This window comes from Eumetopias jubatus, unplaced genomic scaffold (assembly GCF_037043125.1).
Source record: "Eumetopias jubatus isolate StellerSeaLion01/CBP00866 unplaced genomic scaffold, mEumJub1_p1.0 scaffold_129, whole genome shotgun sequence".
Classification (NCBI taxonomy): Eukaryota; Metazoa; Chordata; class Mammalia; order Carnivora; family Otariidae; genus Eumetopias; species Eumetopias jubatus.
The window spans coordinates 179,969-196,385 of record NW_028274935.1 but is presented as its reverse complement, the minus strand read 5'-3'; the positions used below and the strand labels follow the sequence as shown (position 1 = coordinate 196,385).

The 16,417-nt window shown below is 56.4% G+C and overlaps 1 protein-coding gene across 1 annotated transcript; it reads left to right on the top strand.

The window, feature by feature from the left end:
- Positions 1-2,442: 2,442 nt before the first annotated feature.
- Positions 2,443-8,353, top strand: LOC148161576 (epididymal-specific lipocalin-10-like). Its single transcript, XM_088020733.1, has 7 exons — positions 2,443-2,482; positions 3,404-3,514; positions 5,358-5,425; positions 6,080-6,219; positions 6,571-6,641; positions 6,935-7,042; positions 8,190-8,353. Exons 1-7 carry the CDS (start codon positions 2,443-2,445, stop codon positions 8,351-8,353), a joined length of 702 nt encoding a protein of 233 aa, XP_087876859.1.
- The last annotated feature ends 8,064 nt before the right edge of the window (positions 8,354-16,417 follow it).

Sequence of the window (16,417 nt, the reverse complement as noted above, 5' to 3'; positions counted from 1 at the left end):
CTCAGTTGTCCATTTATTCATTTATTCAACATTCAGTAAGTGTTTTATTTATGATGTGTTTTGTTTTGTGTTAGGCTTTGGAAGAATCCTATTCTCACTCTCGAGGGTTAGTCTACTAGGGAGGACATAATTTATTATAGGGCAAAAACTGCTATATTGTATGTATGAGTTCAGTTAAAGAGGCCACAGAAAAGGCAATATTTAACATTTTTCAGAAATGGAGACGTTTTCAAGTCATCATAAATGCTGTTTTCATGGTTTGTTAACGGGAAAGAATCGTTAAAAAGTCCAACTAAAGGGCGCCTGGGTGGCTCAGTTGGTTAAGCAACTGCCTTCGGCTCAGGTCATGATCCTGGAGTCCCAGGATCGAGTCCCGCATCAGGCTCCCTGCTCGGCAGGGAGTCTGCTTCTCCCTCTGACCCTCTTCCCTCTCATGCTCTCTCTCATGCTCTCTCTCTCAAATAAATAAATAAAATCTTTAAAAAAAAAGTCCAACTAAAAAATGAATTTAAATATAAATTATACAAATTGTTAAAACAAATTATTAATGTTAATTGCTTCAGTATAAATTTTAATTATAACTTTTTTTAGTTGTTTTTACTAGCTATTTCTACTTTGTAATAGAATGGTATTACTTTATAAACTTGCATATAGATAATTAGTGTTTTATATTACTCTCTGCAGAATCAAAGAATTCCATTGGACATGGTATTTCTTAGGACTTCAGAAAAGCAGGTATTTATATTTGTATTTAAATTGCTGATCATTTAGTATTTTAGCAGTTTAATTTTCATTTTGAAAGGTAAAAGTTAAATTTATTCTTATAAAAAGTTTTCTTCGAATGATAATACATTGAATTCATTAATTCTAAATCACATTTAACTGTTGATATTTAAAATGAAAATCTTTATATGTTTGTTTTAAAAAATATAATCCTATCAATAATCCTATCACAACCTTTATATCAAATGAGTGCTTTTGTTCAAAGCTATATTGATAGCGAAGTAATTAAATGATGTTGCTTGAAATTTGATTGCTATTCTGTATTTGCAGTTTTATTAATTCAGCAAACGTTTATTTACCACCTACTATGTGCCAGGCACTACTTGTCTCTTGGGATACAAAGGGGGCTAAGATGGGTGGGGGAACAGAAGAGGAAGCAGACAGTTTGTGTAGGTGAGTTGAAGTGGGCTTCGCAGGATACATGATATTTATATGACCTGAGCTCTCACCAGTGAGGAGAAGGTGGAAAAGGGGAAATGAGACGGAAGCCTCATGTGGTCAAGGAGAAGACCTGTGTGTTGGAAGTCAGGAAACTCAAAATCTAGTCTGCTTTGGCCAATTTTTAATTATATGACCTAGACACATGGTCACCCATTTTCTTAATGTCTAAAATGATGAGAGGTTTATCAGCTAATACCCAAGTTCCTTCTGCCTTGCATTTCTGACTGTGAAATAAATAGTATTTTTTTCTCTTTAAATTTTTTTATTGTTCTGTTAATCACCATACATTACATCATTAGTTTTTGGTGTAGTGTTCCATGATTCATTGTTTGTGCATAACACCCAGTGCTCCACGCAGAATGTGCCCTCCTTAATACCCATCACCAGGTTGACCCATCCACCCACCGCCCTCCCCTCTAGAACCCTCAGTTTGTTTTTCAGAGTCCATCGTCTCTCATGGTTCGTCTCCCCCTCCAGTTCGCCCCCTTCATTCTTTCCCTCCTGCTATCTCCTTCTTTTTTTTTTTTTCTTAACATATATTGCATTATTTGTTTCAGAAGTACAGGTCTGTGATTCAACAGTCTTGCACAATTCACAGCGCTCACCATAGCACATACCCTCCCCAATGTCCATCACCCAGCCACCCCATCCCTCCCACCCCAACCCTCTCCAGCAACCCTCAGTTTGTTTCCTGAGATTAAGAATTCCTCATATCAGTGAGGTCATATGATACATGTCTTTCTCTGATTGACTTATTTCGCTCAGCATAACACCCTCCAGTTCCATCCACGTCATTGCAGATGGCAAGATCTCATTCCTTTTGATGGCTGCATAATATTCCATTGTATATATGAACCACATCTTCTTTATCCATTCATCTGTCGATGGACATCTTGGCTCTTTCCACAGTTTGGGTATTGTGGACATTGCTGCTATAAACGTTGGGGTGCACGTACCCCTTCGGATACCTACATTTGTATCTTTGTGATAAATACCCAGTAGTGCAATTGCTGGATCATATGGTAGCTCTATTTTCAACTGTTTGAGGAACCTCCATACTGTTTTCCAGAGTGGTTGCACCAGCTTGCATTCCCACCAACAGTGGCAGGAGGGCGTCACTGCGCACAGTGCTGCATGTAAGCCCCCCCCAGCAGCCAGCAGGGTTACCGATTAGACCGCCCGACAGCACCCACCACACTCGGTGCTGCACACGGCAAAATGCACACTGTCCTCAGCGGGACACGGAACATCCTGCAAGGTGCAAAAAGTGCTCGGTCACAAAACGAGGAGCGAAGCATTGAAGAGAATCGCTCTCACACGAAGCACGCGCTCCCACCACAGGGAGCGAGGTGAGAAGGGCAGCGACGAGGCACTTCGGGAGCCCCACAACCACGTGCGGACGAAGCAGCAGGCCTCTCAATAACCGGCGGGGCCGAGACGTGTCTGCTGAGCTGCATGGAAAGGAGAGTACCACAGGCCAACATTCATGGGACGGAGCCAAAGTCCTGTTTCGAGGGAATCTTAGACGGTAAATGCCTGGATAGGAATAGAAAAAATCTCAAGTCGGTGCTTAAATTTTGACCCTAAGAACGTACAATACCAAGAAAAGGACAAAAGCGTGAAACCGAACGCGAGTCCTTTGGGAAGAGCACCACAAGTGCATAAAGCAGTAGCTGACTGACCAAACTCAGAAGGTGCGGTGGGGCAGAGAGAGGGAAGGGGAGAGACACAAAGACTCTAAAATCAGGAACGGAAGAGGAGGGCTGACACCAGAATAATTCAGAAACTGAAAGCATTTTAAGGGAACACTAGTAACAACTGCTTGCCGACAGTTGAGAGAGCTTAGATGAGACGCACGCATCCTTGAAAGACACACACTGAAAAATTTTCTTTTTTTTTTTTAATGTTAAAAAGATTTTATTATCAGAGGTTGGAAGACAGAGGGCTCACCCTGGCGTGCCCCGCGGTGACCCTGGGCCTCCGTCTGGGGTGGTGCCCCCGAGGGGACATGATCGGTGGAGGGTTCCCCCCCCCCGGCATGAGTTGGGACAGGCACTCGCCGGGCATCTGTCCCTGAGGCCCTCTGTGTGCTGGCTCTGGGGTCAATGGGACAATGCTTTCCGGGAGGGCCTCTCGTGAGGTCTGATGCTCCGCCCTGAGGGGTGCACGTATTTCCTAGGCCTAGGAGTGTTGGACTACCAGGGGCTGGGCACCAACTTCAGGGACTACACCATTGTGTTCACCCAGCTAGAGTTCAAGGACGAGGCGTTCAACACCGTGGAGCTGTACAGTAAGTGGTGGGCACCACGGGCCGGCCCCACGAACTCCCTGCCACGGGCGGCCACGCTGGGCAACCTCCCGCTGACTGTGCTGAGCCCCGGGCCTCCAGGGTCCCAGACAGCATCCCTGCCCTTCGGCCCCCTGCAGGAGGGGTGGCTGGGGCAAGGGGCACACGTGGTGAGGGCTCCCCTCCCGCCCCACAGGCCGGACAGAGCTGGCCAGCCAGGAGGCCCTGCGCCTCTTTGCTAGGTGGAGCCAGTCCTGGGCTTCCTGTCTCAGCAGCAGGCCACATTGAGGCCGGACCGTGAGTGTCACCCGATGCCCACGGGCCCCTGGCTGACTTCTGTGGGTCTTGGGGTCCCTCCGAGCCTCAGGGAGTCAGGCAGGGTGGGGGTGGGGAGCTCTACACGGAGTCTCCTGCTCCTGCCCAAAGCCAGGCCTGCAGGGCCGGCCCCGTCTCGGGCGAGGCCGTGGGCAGAGCGGGGTGGCCGCGGTGTGTCCTGGGTGCCCACCCTCACAAGTCCTCTTACCCCCCAGTCACCTGTGCGCACAAGGCTTTCCAGGTCAGCTGTCCTCCTGAGCATCACCCCAGATCCGACACCCCAGAGCTCTGCCCCGAGAAGGCCCGGGGACCGGGACGGGGCTGACACCCCTCCAGGTGAATCTGGGGTCGTGCAACGCTCTGCTTGGGTTTCAGTGGATGCATCGACCTCCCGGTGGGACTGTGCCCGCCGAGTCCTGTGAGGCTCGCCAGGCGCTGGCCTCCTTGCTCAGCTGCCTGGGAGCTTGGTGTGGGGCGGGCTGCTCTCAGGACTCACGGCAGTTCCAAATAAAACGATCCCACAAGGCCCTACAGATGCCTCTCACCTCTGTGCCGAGGGCGGACGGCAATGTCAGACGGGGCGCTGCCCTCTCGGGGCTCCGGTCGGTGCAGGGGGAGGAGGTGGGCGTGGGGCTCACCGAGGGCTGGGCCATACAGCCCAGAACCAGCTCTGGGTGGGGGGCACGTGGACGTGGGTCTCGGCTCCTGAGTGGGGGCTGGGCTGGGGTCAGCTGCTCCTCAAGGAGAGGTCACCTCAGTCCCTGGGCTGGAGGCAGGACTGTCTGTCTGAGTTAGAGCAGACCCTCGGGGGTCTGGACAGGTGCGGGCTGACGCAGTGGGCGTGGGTGCCCACCAGGGTGCGCGGCTGGAGTGCCACAGTGTCCAGGGCACAAGAGTGTGGCTTTCCCAGGCCTGGGGCTTTGGGGCCAGGGCAGGGGGCAGGATTCCAGAGGGACCGAGCCTGTGGCTCCTCCTGTGGTCTGGTGGGGCCGTGCCTGACGTCGTGGCGGAAGCTGGGCTGGGGGCTGCCCATCACTCACGGAGGGGGGCGGTGCGTGCAGGCTAGGGGTGGGCACGCTCACACACATCCAGCAGCCCTGTCCGTCAGCACCTGCTCGGGACGGAGAGCCCTGCTGTCACGCTGGTGCCGTCTGTGCCCCATCGTCACCGTGGTCCTGCTTCTCACGTGCAAATATCTCTATGAAGTGACTCACAGGGAAGCCTCCCGGCTGCTTGCCTCTCTTCCGCGGGGCCTAGGATGGGAGGCCCAGGGGTCTCACAGGGGAACACGATGGCCTTCAAATTCAGGCAGCACCCGCCAGGCCGAGCCCCTAGGCCGCCCGCCTGTGTCCCAAAGCCCCTCCCCCCCCACATTGACCCACCCCAGGCTGGCTCAAGGCTCTGGGTTGGCTGGACGCCCACGGCAGGGTCAGGGGGGTGGGGAGACTTAAACTCAGTGCCCCGGTGGCCGAGGAAGGAGGGTGACAATGGGACCAGGGAGGCTGACGTGTGTGCTGGTCTTGGTGCTTAGGCCTGCTACGGGGTGCCGGCCGCAGGAACAGCTTACCCAGCGAGTCCCACAACCTCAACTGGAACAAGGTGAGCCACACACCTGCGTTCCCCAAGGCTGACAGCCAGGCCGACCGGGGCCAGGCATGCAGTGTGTGTGGTGGCTGGAAGATCACTCCCTGAAAATCTCCAAAGGGCCATCCTGGAACAGGGGGCAGTGCCGCGAGGGCGGAAGGAGTTTCAGGCCCTGGCCTCTCTCTGAGGAGCTGGTGGCCACGCAAGAGGGGGGAGGGCCGAGGGCCGCAGGCAGGTGCTGCCTCAGGGCACCGGGGATGCTAGGTGGGCAGAGGCCGAACGAGCAGAGCGTGTTCCAGAACAACCAGATGGCTGGCAGGTGGAAGGTTCTAGTGGAGGTGGCCGTGGGAACTGACTCCCCAGGAATGTGGGTTTGTTGCAGGAAGTCAGAGCGATGGGGCCGAGGGCCGAGCTGGAAGGAAGGGGGAGGCCTTTCACGGGAAGGGAATTCCAGCACATGGTAAGCACAGCCCAGCCCTCGGGGCCCCAGCACACCCGGCACCTGCCCGCCAAGGCCCAGAGGGGCAGCCGGGGCCCTGTGCAGGGGCTGCGCAGACCTGTGGGTGCTGGACCCGGCCCGGGCCTCAGGCCAATGTCAGTGTCCGGTGGGGTCCTGAGGGCCCGGCTGGGAGCCTGGCACGGGCAGCTACGCCATGATGCTCTCCACAGTTTTCAGGGTTCTGGTACATTCTGGCTGTCACCTCTGAGGGCCAGAGATTCTTGCCAGGCAGAGACAGGAGGAAGATGGGGGCATCGATGTTGGAGGTCCACAAAGCGGGCCAGCTGAAGGTGGTCCTTGCCTTCAGCCAGTGAGTGGACCGGGGAGGGGGCCCATCACATTCTTCACAGAGCCCTGACCACAAACAGCCCAGACATCTCCCTGTCAAGAGGGGAAAGGGAGCCGGGGGCGGGGGGAGCCAGACCCACGATCACCTGCACATCTGACAGACCATCTCTGCGGCCCTGAAACCCTTCCTGCCCCTAAAAATTACGGCCTGATTTTGGGAGAGGCCACCACGCACACGGGAGCACTCGGCAGAGAGTGGGTGTTCCGAGGGTTTCCCTTAAGCTGTGGCACTGACCCTGCACCAAACTGGAAAATTCCAGGAAACCAGAGCCAACAAAGGGCTCCCGCCTTGCCGCCACCACCCCCCCCCCAGGGCACAGGGGTGTCAGTCACACACATTAATTCTGCGGAAAGATAGGAAAAAGGCGATGTTCAGGAATACTTGTGCGTATGAAGGCCCGGGCCTGGAGAGAAAGACCTGGGGGTGGGCGTTTCCCCGGCTTCACGGCCACAGGCCCGGGAGAGGCCGCTCCTCTGTCCCAGGGCTGGGTGGATGGGAGGGACAGCGGCCCACGGGGCGGGCAGGCAGGCCACGGTCCCAGAGCCCACGAGCATGCAAGTGCCCGCAGCCTAGGCCTGGAAGGTGGTTGGGTGTGTGGGAGGGACTCCTGACCCTTCCCTGTTGCCCCTGCTGTGCAGGCCTGATCGGGCGGCCCCACGCTTCTCTTCCGGTCCAGGGAAGGGGGTCGAGGGCTTCCACGTGCTGTCCACCGACTACAGCTACGGCGTGGTCTACGTGCGCCTGGGCCGGGCTGGCCGGACCTCTAAGACCCTGTTGCTCCTCAGTGAGTCCAGTGGAAAAATCTGAGGAGGGGGCGTGCGGGCTGCGGGTCAGGTGGGGGAAGGAGGGGCGACAAGCTCGGAGGGCAAGGTATGGAAGCACCTGCCTCAGCTCGGGCTCCCTGACAGAGCGCCACAGACCGCACCGCACGGGCGCCCGCGATGGACATTGATTCTCACGGCTCAGCGCGCCGACCTGGCGAATTCCGGGGAGGTCCCCAGTCCTGGTTTGCAGATGGCCGCCTCGTCACTATGTCAAGTGTCGGGGAGAGGGCTCCGGTGTCTTCCTCTTCTTATACGGGCACTGACCCCATCATGAGCACCCAGCTAACCCCACACACCTCCCAAGACCCCAGGACGTCACACCATCCCTCTGGGGCTCTGATGGATGAATTTAGGGGGACACGAACACACATCCGTTCCTGTCACGGCCCTTGTGCTGCGGGCTGGCAGGAAGTGGGAGGTAGGAGGTCAGGGCTGGGACACACACAGCAAACGGGTGGCCAGGTGGGCGGGCGGAGCGCGGCGCCCGGACGGGGGGACCGGGTGGGCGGGTCTCTGGTGTGGCTGCCACGGGGCTGAGTGGGGGCGGCCAGTGCACGGGCGGAGCCCAGAGGGCAACAGGCCCGGAGTGGGACTGACCCTCTGCATGGAGGCAGGGGACCCCCTGGGCTGAGGGCAGGATCAGGGCAACAGGGGGAGGTGGTGAAGGGAGGGTGGGCGGGGAGCTGCTGTCCAGGGAGGGGTGGGGGGAAGTGGGCACAAACCCACTTCGGGGCACCGAGGCCTGCAGGACAGCCATCGGAGAGGTCGGAGGGGTCCCGTGGAGTCTCCGTGGAGGAGGGCGTGGCCAGGAGCGCAGCGGGAGGGGCATCAGGCTCCGGCCCATGGGTCCTGTGAGCAGAGGGGCCTCCCCAAGTGGCCCTGTGTGGTGCCCGCCTTGGGGCTGCACTGGGGACACCCCCCTACCTCGGAGCACAGAGGGGACAGAGGCACACTCCCAATCACCCGCCTGCTGCCCCCTCCCTTGGCAGCACACTGGCTTCTCTGTCCTGCCAGCTCGGAGGGCGCTGCGGTGGCCACGGGCTCGGGGACGGCCCCAGAGGGCCAGAGCTGGGGACTCTGACCTTGTGACTCTGCTTTCAACTGCAGGCAGACAGAGCAGGTCCAGCTTCCCGAGCATGAAAAAATTCGTAGACATACGTGAGATATTGGAGCTCGCAAACGGTGTGACTGTTCTCCCAAAGATGGTAACAGACGGCCACGGCCCCACCCGTGCAGGCCAACAGCACGCCCGGCCCCCATCCATCCCGTAGAGCTCAGTGCTTCTCTCCCTCCTGCAGCCTCGTGTGCCCACACCATCCTGCCCTGAGAGCCCGCGTCCACCCACCTGTCCCCTCGCGGCTCCACCCGCGGTCCCCCTTGACCCCGGGAACATCGCTCAAGACTGCAGGTCTGCACAGCCAATGGCCTATTGGGACGCGTTGGAATACCCCAGGCCACTGATGGGGTGAAGTCCGGGGCCATGGCCGTAGCCCAAGCGGGATCCTTTATGATCTTGGAGAGATGGGGATAGGAAGGCGGTAGGAGGGCAGGTGTTGGCCAGGCAGGAGGATGCCCGACCGGACCTATTCTGCCCACGCCCTCCAGATTACGTGGGGGAAAGAGTCTGCCACACTTCTCTGCTGGGAAGTAGACCACGGCTCTTGGACCAATGTCGTCCTTCTGTATGCGTCCCACAGCGCGTCTGCCACCAGTCCCCGTGGGCCCTGACGTCCTACACTTCCTCAGGAAGTCTTCCACTTATTCGCCCAACATTTCCAAGCACCCGTGACATGCCAGGCACGTGCTAGCTGCCGGAGAGAGGCAAACTGGCAAATTCAGTTTCAGAGATCTGATGCCAGGACAGGCTCGCACCAGCGCAGCCGCCCTTCACACGACCGCAGACTCGGGAAAGTGTCTGGAGAGAGTGCAAAACAACGGCAGGTCTGACTCACGCCGGGTGGAGCAGGAGGGGTCAGGGAGGGCTTCTCGGAGGAAGGGACATTCAGAAGAGAGCTGAGGCACAGAGGTAGTTAGGGAAGTTGGGTGGGCTTCCACGGAAGAGGAGACCACTTGTGAAAAACCCCAGAGTGGTGGAAGTGGAGGGAAGGGTGGGGGGGGGAGAGCACATGCCGTGGAGGGAGGTTCAGTCCGAGGACAGGGAGCCCCGGGCAGGCTCGGGGGCTGAGCTTGGAGCCCAGGACCCCCAAACGGAGATGCCACGTGGGGGGCTGGAGTTCAGAGGACAGAGAGATGTGGGAGCCGGACACGTGGAGTCACCAGTATGTAGTTGGCGATGCAATTCGCTGGTGCGGTTAGGGCCACCCGAGGAGAACACAGTAGAATGGCATCAGTCAGCTACTACCACGTAAGGACCACCCACAGGATCTCTGTGCTATGAACCGACATGAATGTACTTAGCTTTCCCGTCTGGGCAGCATGGGGTCAGGTGGTGCAGGCCGGCCCTGCTGGGCGGCGGGGGTCTCCGCAGCTTGCGCCCGCCTTGGGGGGTGACTGTCCGTGACTGGTTCGTGCCGGCTCTGCTGCCATTGTCCCCCTCCCACCGAGGGCGGCCACGTCCCGCTCGTCTCACGGCCACGCCGAGGCCACAGCAGGCGAGGCCACAGCAGGCTGGGAGGAAGGGCTCAGCACAGGACTGCATTTCTGCCTCAGCGGCTAAGTGAAGCATGTCAAGGGGCCAAACCCCAAGTGCAGAAGGGCCTGCACAGGGTCTGTCGAGGGTCACAGCCCTGGGCACGCGCAGGAGCCCAGGCGGAACCCAGCTCTGTGTCCTCACACAAGGGCTGCACCCAGGCCTTGCGTGGGCTGTGGGTGCGGTGGGGTGTGAGGGTGTCACTGTATAGATGGGGCATGGGGGGGTCAGCATTGAACAGCTGGGGGAGGGGCCCTCGCGGCTGGGGCTCTTGTCTGAGGAGGAAGTTGGGTGAGGGGACCCCGGCCATGGTGACCTCACTTCCCTGACAACAGAGCCCATCAGAATTTGGAACCCAGGTAACCAGGAACCCACATTCCAGAGACAGCCCCCGGCCCAGCTCATTACATTGCAGATAGTGAAACTAAGATGTTCGCGTGCTGCGTTCCCAGATCCGGAGGTTGCCGACGGAAGAAAGCGCGCCCAGCAAATGCTGTCTCAAGATGTCCTTTCAGGGCTCCCCACCGCCTCTGGCCGTTTGGTCGGAAAGACCACAAGGTGACACCAGGAGTCCCAGAGCCGGCCACCCAGCCCCACAGGGTCTAATCCACCTGTGCAACCCCAGGTCCCCACCCGTGTGTGTGTGTGTGTGTGTGTGTGTGTGTGTGTGTGTGTGTGTGTGTGTGTGAAGAGGGGTCATGTAGGGTGGGCCAACCCCATTCAACAGCAGGCTGATGAGGGGTCAGATACCCAGTGGGCAGGTCTTGTTCAAGGTCAAGGGTGGCTGGGTGGGACGGGGTGTGCGCGGATGCGAGCTTCTGCCCTGGGTTTATCCCAATTGCCCTGCAGCGGGGGTCACTGTACCGTGTGCAGGGCTGGGCACGCAGAGATGTGTCTGATCTGGGAGCAGGAGGGGGACAGGGCAGGGGGACAGGGAGGCTGGCTGGGCAGGGCTGTGATGCCTCTGGGCCGGCTACCCATCCCTGTCTTTGCAGACCACGGATGAAATCGGGAGGAGGCTGGCGGACAGCCATGATATTTCTGGGACCTGGGGCGTGACACCACAGGGGTCCCCAGGAGCAGGTGCTGGGGATTGCGGGGGAAGGCCTCCGACACCACCCAGACCACTGTCCCTGGTGGTCATTGACTGGATTGTGCTCCAGGAATGGAGCCCACGGAGACCGAGCTCGAGGCTGAGAAGCCTGGGGCGGGGTGCCTGTGGGTGTGTGGGGACGGGTCGGGGCAGGCCCCACAGGGAGGAGCCCCGAGAGGCTGGTGTGGGGCCAGGAGCAAAGACTGTGTGCAGAGCACCCAGCGGGTGGACTGCAGTCGGGGAGACGTCCTGGGGAGGGCTCGTTCCTGGCTGCGGCTTCTCTGGGAGGCTCTGGGCTGGGCTCTGTCTTGCAAATACCCACGGAGAGCAGGCACGGGGGTGAGCTTTCCTCCTCTCACAGATGTTCCACGACCTAAGGAGCTAGAGCCGGCTCCAACTCCATCAGCAGCTCTCCAGGGAGGGGTGGTGCCTGCAGAGACTTCAGCAGGAGCCCAGGAGCCGGCAGTTGACCCGGCACCTGCCCACGGAGAGCCTGACGCCGACCAGGAAGGGCCTGCTCGAGAACCTGTGCCCGGAGAGCCTGCCCCTGTTCCTGCCACTGTTCCTGCCGGAGCCAGGGCCCCTGTGCCTGCCCCGAACTGTGGCCCTGCTCCTTGCCCAGACCCCGCTCCTGCCCTGGATCCTGACCCATCCCTACCCCTGCCAGTGCCCCTGTCCCTGCCCCTGACCCAGATACTGCCTTGGTTCCTCTATGTGCCATTGCTGCAGACCCTGTCCCTCCCCTTGCACCTGCCCCTTCCCCTTCCCCTGCTTGTGCTCCTGTTCTGGCCCCTGACCCAAGTCCTGCCCCTTCCCCTGCCCATGCCTGTGTCCCTGTTTTCGCCTCTGACCCAAATCTTGCCCCCACTCATGTCCCTGCCCCTGCCCATGCCCCTGCAGCTGCCACTTGCCCAGCACCTGCCTGTATTCCTGTTCTTGCCCCTGTCCCGGCTTCTGCCCCTGCACCTGTCCATTGCCCTGCTCCTCCCTCTGCTCCGGTGCTTGCCTCTGACCCAGCTCCTTCCCCTTTCCCTACCCGTTTCCCTGCCCCTGCATGTGCACCCATTCCTGCCCATGACCCACCTCCTGCCCCTGCACCTGTCCGTTCCTCTACCTGTGTCCCTGTCCGTGCCCCTGCCAGAGCCAATGCCCTTTCCCCTGCCTGGGTCCCTGCTCCTGCCCCTGCCCCTGCCAGAGCCGATGCCCCTTCCCCTGCCTGGGTCCCTGTTCCTGCCCCTGCCCCTGCCAGAGCCGATGCCCCTTCCCCTGCTTTCCAGGGCCGCGGGCCCTTCCCTTGGCCCTGCCTGTGCTCCTGTACTTGCCCATGACCCAGCTCCTGCTGTGCATCCGGCCCCTGTCCCTGCTCTTGTATCTGGCTCTGCTCTTGCATCTGGCCCTGCCCCTCCTCCTGTTCCTGCAGGGCTCCCAGAACCACAGCCAGAGCCCACATCCTCGTGGGGAGAGCCCCTTGTACAATTCCCCTTATTTCCATCACCCGACCCTGATGCCCCGCCAGATTGTTTCATCCCCTCCCCCTGTGTTCTCTCTCTGGTACATATTAACTGTTATATTATCTTTCCTTATCCTCTACGCTGTTTATTATTTATTTTAAATAAAATTAATTGTTTTCTGTTGGACAAGTCTGCCGCATTAATTATATTCCCAATGCTGTGCCACCGCACCCCAGAACATTGCTGCACAATATCTGCTTCCGCAAAGGACACCCTGAACCAGAAGGCCTCCCTGCCCATTTCTCCCCGAGCCCAGCCCCTGGCGACCCCTAAGCTGCTTTCTCTCTCTGTTCCTTTCCTGGGTGTTTCCTGTACGTGGAATCACGCAATAGGGGCTTTTGCGTCTGCCCCCCTATTTTCAAAGGGAACTCGTTTCCTTCTGTATTTATTGGACACAGAATTTCCCTTATTCGATATTGAAATGCCTGGGGGTTACAGATCAGACGTAATCAGAGAGGCCACTTTAGGAATTATGGGCACAATCTTGGGGCCGAGACCCCTGTTCCTGCTGGGCCACCTCAGCCTGACCCCAGACAGGACAGGGCTGGTTCCTCCTGTGGCCCACACAGAAACCAGGGAAATGCAGAAAGCTGGAAGACACACCCCAAAGGGCAATGCATTGCTCACAACCCCAGGCCAGAGAAAGGTTTCAGCGGACTCTGGTCCAAACCACGCTCCAAGTCACTGGGTTCCACAGGGAGAGACCACACGCATGCAAGTCCAAGTGGGGACAGGCACGGGGGGGGGAGTCAGAGAAGCGGAGCTACCAGGGAAGGACTCTGGCAAAACAAAAAACTCTATGGAGGCAGCGCTGGTCACCCTCAGACCGGCAGGTGTCTGGTCTGGGGACCAGCAGCCCTGGGGAGAACGTGAGGAAGCGGAGGTCCCCTGGAGGAAAGGGTGACGGCACCCCTGTCTGGGAGGACGGTGCGCAGCACCCATCCCAGCCTGCAGGTGCACCCATCACCTACTGTGGGCAGCTCAATCCCAGCTTGTGGAGGGAAGACCCGTGTCCATAATCCCCTATTTGCAACAGAATCCATAAAGGGGAGTTTGTGGGTCAACATGTATACAGTGTTTAAGGTACAAGTCTCGAATTCCAACATCCATGGTCTGCTTGTCCACCTTGAGCCTTGTTTGGGAAGCAGGGGTGGGGACGCCCGGGGCTGTGACCTGTGGGAGGGGTGGGGAGGGGGAGCTCTGAATGGAGTGACCAAAGCACACGGGGTGACCTGCCCAGGAGGGACCCTCTCGGTCCCCAGCCCCTCTCCTGATCTCGTGCACGATGGCGAGGGTGTGATGATGAAGGTGCTGGCCCTTGGCTGGCGAGTTCCGTAGCTGGTGTCGGAGCTGCTCAGGCTGCACACCGGGCTCTGATCCCAGAGCTGGCGCGAGAGCTGAAGCTGCAGCTGCCCCAGTCTCGGGAGCTGCGGCTCGCATCGCTGTTGGACCTGCCTCGAGCTCTGGGGCAGGTGCTAGAGCTGAATCCCCCTCCAGAGATGATCTAGATCCGGTTCCGCACTTGGATAAGGCTCTTGAACCCACGAACGGCTTTCCTCCCCTGCCCATTTCATGGATGACAAAACTCGGGGAGGTGACGGGACCGGCTACCTGGGGGTAATGGCTACGGGGGGATTCAGCCCAAGGATCCTGCATGACCTTCACCTCGTGCCTCATACAGGTCGGTCCTGAGCTGCCCGAAAGGGGGAAGGGCCTGAACCGCTGCTCCCCGCACCTGATCCCACCTGATCAGAGACTCTCGCCAGGGACGTGAAGTCCTCGTTTGACCTCTGCTCCGGCCAGCCCCACGTGAGCAGGGACCGTGCTTCCTCACCGCTGGGTCCCCAACCCCAGAACAGTGCCTGGTAGTGGTATCAGTTCACATTGTAGTGAATCACAGGGATCCTCCAGCAGCCCCTTGATGTGGGGGATGTTGCTTACAGAAGAGAGATCTGGGCCACAGACTTGTGTTCACTCTTTCATCCACTCGTGCAGCATCCCCACCTGTGTCTGTTTGCTGGAATTCAGAGGGGACCCCCAGACACCCTCCCTGCCCTCGGAGCTCCCAGCCCAACCCGTAGGTCAGCATCTCACCTACAGTCCGCAAGGGGGCGATACAGAGCTAGAGCATCTCTAGCACCAGACCTTGCAGGAGGCATGGGGCTGGGCCCGCCCTGGTGGCAGCTAAGATCTAGAACCATCTGACGCACTAGAACCTGCCCCAGTGCTGACTCGAGCCAGCCGTGGAAGCAGCTCGAGAGCCTGAGCCAGTGCCCCCACAGACTAGAGCCCGTCCAGCTCCGACCCGATAATACTGGTATAATCAAAATCATTCTGTAGACAGAACCCGAGAGAAATATTATGCTTGTATATACCCCACCCACTACCATACCGTACAACACTAGTAAAAAACAAGAACCACTAATCAATCACCAATTACATAGGATATGTAATTGCACTATCTGCACTATCTTCACAACTGATAAAGGCTAAAATATGTTTAATTCTAGCTTTGTTAACATAGGTATCCTTCTTGAAATGATCCTAAATATCTTCCTAGCTCTGGGGAAAATCTGAAAGAAGCCCAGAGCTGATATATTTAATGTCATTCAAACCCAAACTACTTATTCCCAACAAAACAATCAATTGTGAGAAGTTGATGGACAAAGCAAAAGGGTAGAAACCCTATATATGTATATCCTTTCAGCTCCCTGATGAGGTACATTCATAAAAAGCAGTCTCAAAGCATGTAACTCCTATCAGGTATCAAATCTGCCTAATTTCTATAAAATTTATTTAGAGCAATCCAATAATTCCCAGTATTTCAACAAATATTGATAATCCCTTATTATCAACAGGTTTAACACTCACAGCAAAGTAAAATAGTAAAATAAGAATAAATACCAACACACAAATAAATAAGTACAAAAGCTGACCGACCTAGGAGAAAAGGGTGGGGTGACCCACTTCAGCATGCCACCACTGAGGGTCTCCCCCAGGAGATGACCCTTGAGTCCTAAATGGGAAAGACTGGGCAGATGGACAGCACCGGTACAGGCAGCGGACTGGGCTAAATTAATCCAAGGCAGGCTCTGAGCCTACAGTAGGCAGGGGCCCTATCTTTGTGGGTCATGATATCAAGCTTCTTTCCCATCAATATTCTCAACATTTCTACCATTTGGATCACAATCCAGTTTTTACTTTTCCTAAGGTCTAGCCCATACAAAAAGATTTCCTCTTACGATGCAAACTATCCATCAGTGACTTACCACCATGGGTCTGTCTTCATGTGAGTGAGTGACAATGAATGGCACACCGATATTTGTGTTAAATGCTTGTGTGCCTCATCCCCTTGATTCTACAACAATCCAATGAAAAACAGACTGTTATCACCCCCATCTTATAATATGCCAAGAAACAAGGGTTTGGCAAAGAAAAGTTATCTTCCTTTTAAAGCCTATACTCTTAAACACTCTGAGCTGATGGGGACCTAAATATGAGTCAAACACAGTCCCTGACCTCAAACAGCTTACGTTCTAGTGTCCAGGAAAAACAGAATGAACTCAAAAAAATAATTATAGGGTGAAAATAACTGTCATAACTGAAGCAAAAATAAAATGTTACAAAAGTTCAGAGGAAGAAAGACCCCCAAATTCTAGGTGGGAAGAAAAAACTTTTGGCGAGTGTTTTTCATAATAGTAGCCTCTTAGCTGATAGCTTAGCTTACTAAAAAGGGGAAAGGCATTTGGATCAGAAAACACTGTAAGCAAAACACAGAGATGAAGAGGTATGAAGTACACTCAGCAATAAAGCGGTTCGAGTATTCTGGAGCTTATGGCAGAACAAAACAGTGGTCCAGAGCCCAGGGTCTGTAACCAGTCTCTGGGTTCAAATCCCACCCCATCATGACTGATCTGTAATCTCGTACAAGTGACTTAATCTCCCTGAACTACAGTTAATTCAGCCATAAAATAAGACCACCACCTAACTTATGGGTTTGTTAACACAATTAAATGAAATGTGTGTAAAATATAGTACTTATCACAAACATAGAGCCTACACTGAACTGAGTATCATTAAT

Coding starts and splice junctions, on each gene's coding strand:
- LOC148161576 (XM_088020733.1), top strand. CDS start 2,443: ATGCACACTGTCCTCAGCGGGACACGGAACATCCTGCAAG. Junction 2,483..3,403: donor GACACGGAACATCCTGCAAG/GTGCAAAAAGTG, acceptor CGTATTTCCTAG/GCCTAGGAGTGTTGGACTAC. Junction 6,220..6,570: donor GTGGTCCTTGCCTTCAGCCA/GTGAGTGGACCG, acceptor CCCCCCCCCCAG/GGCACAGGGGTGTCAGTCAC.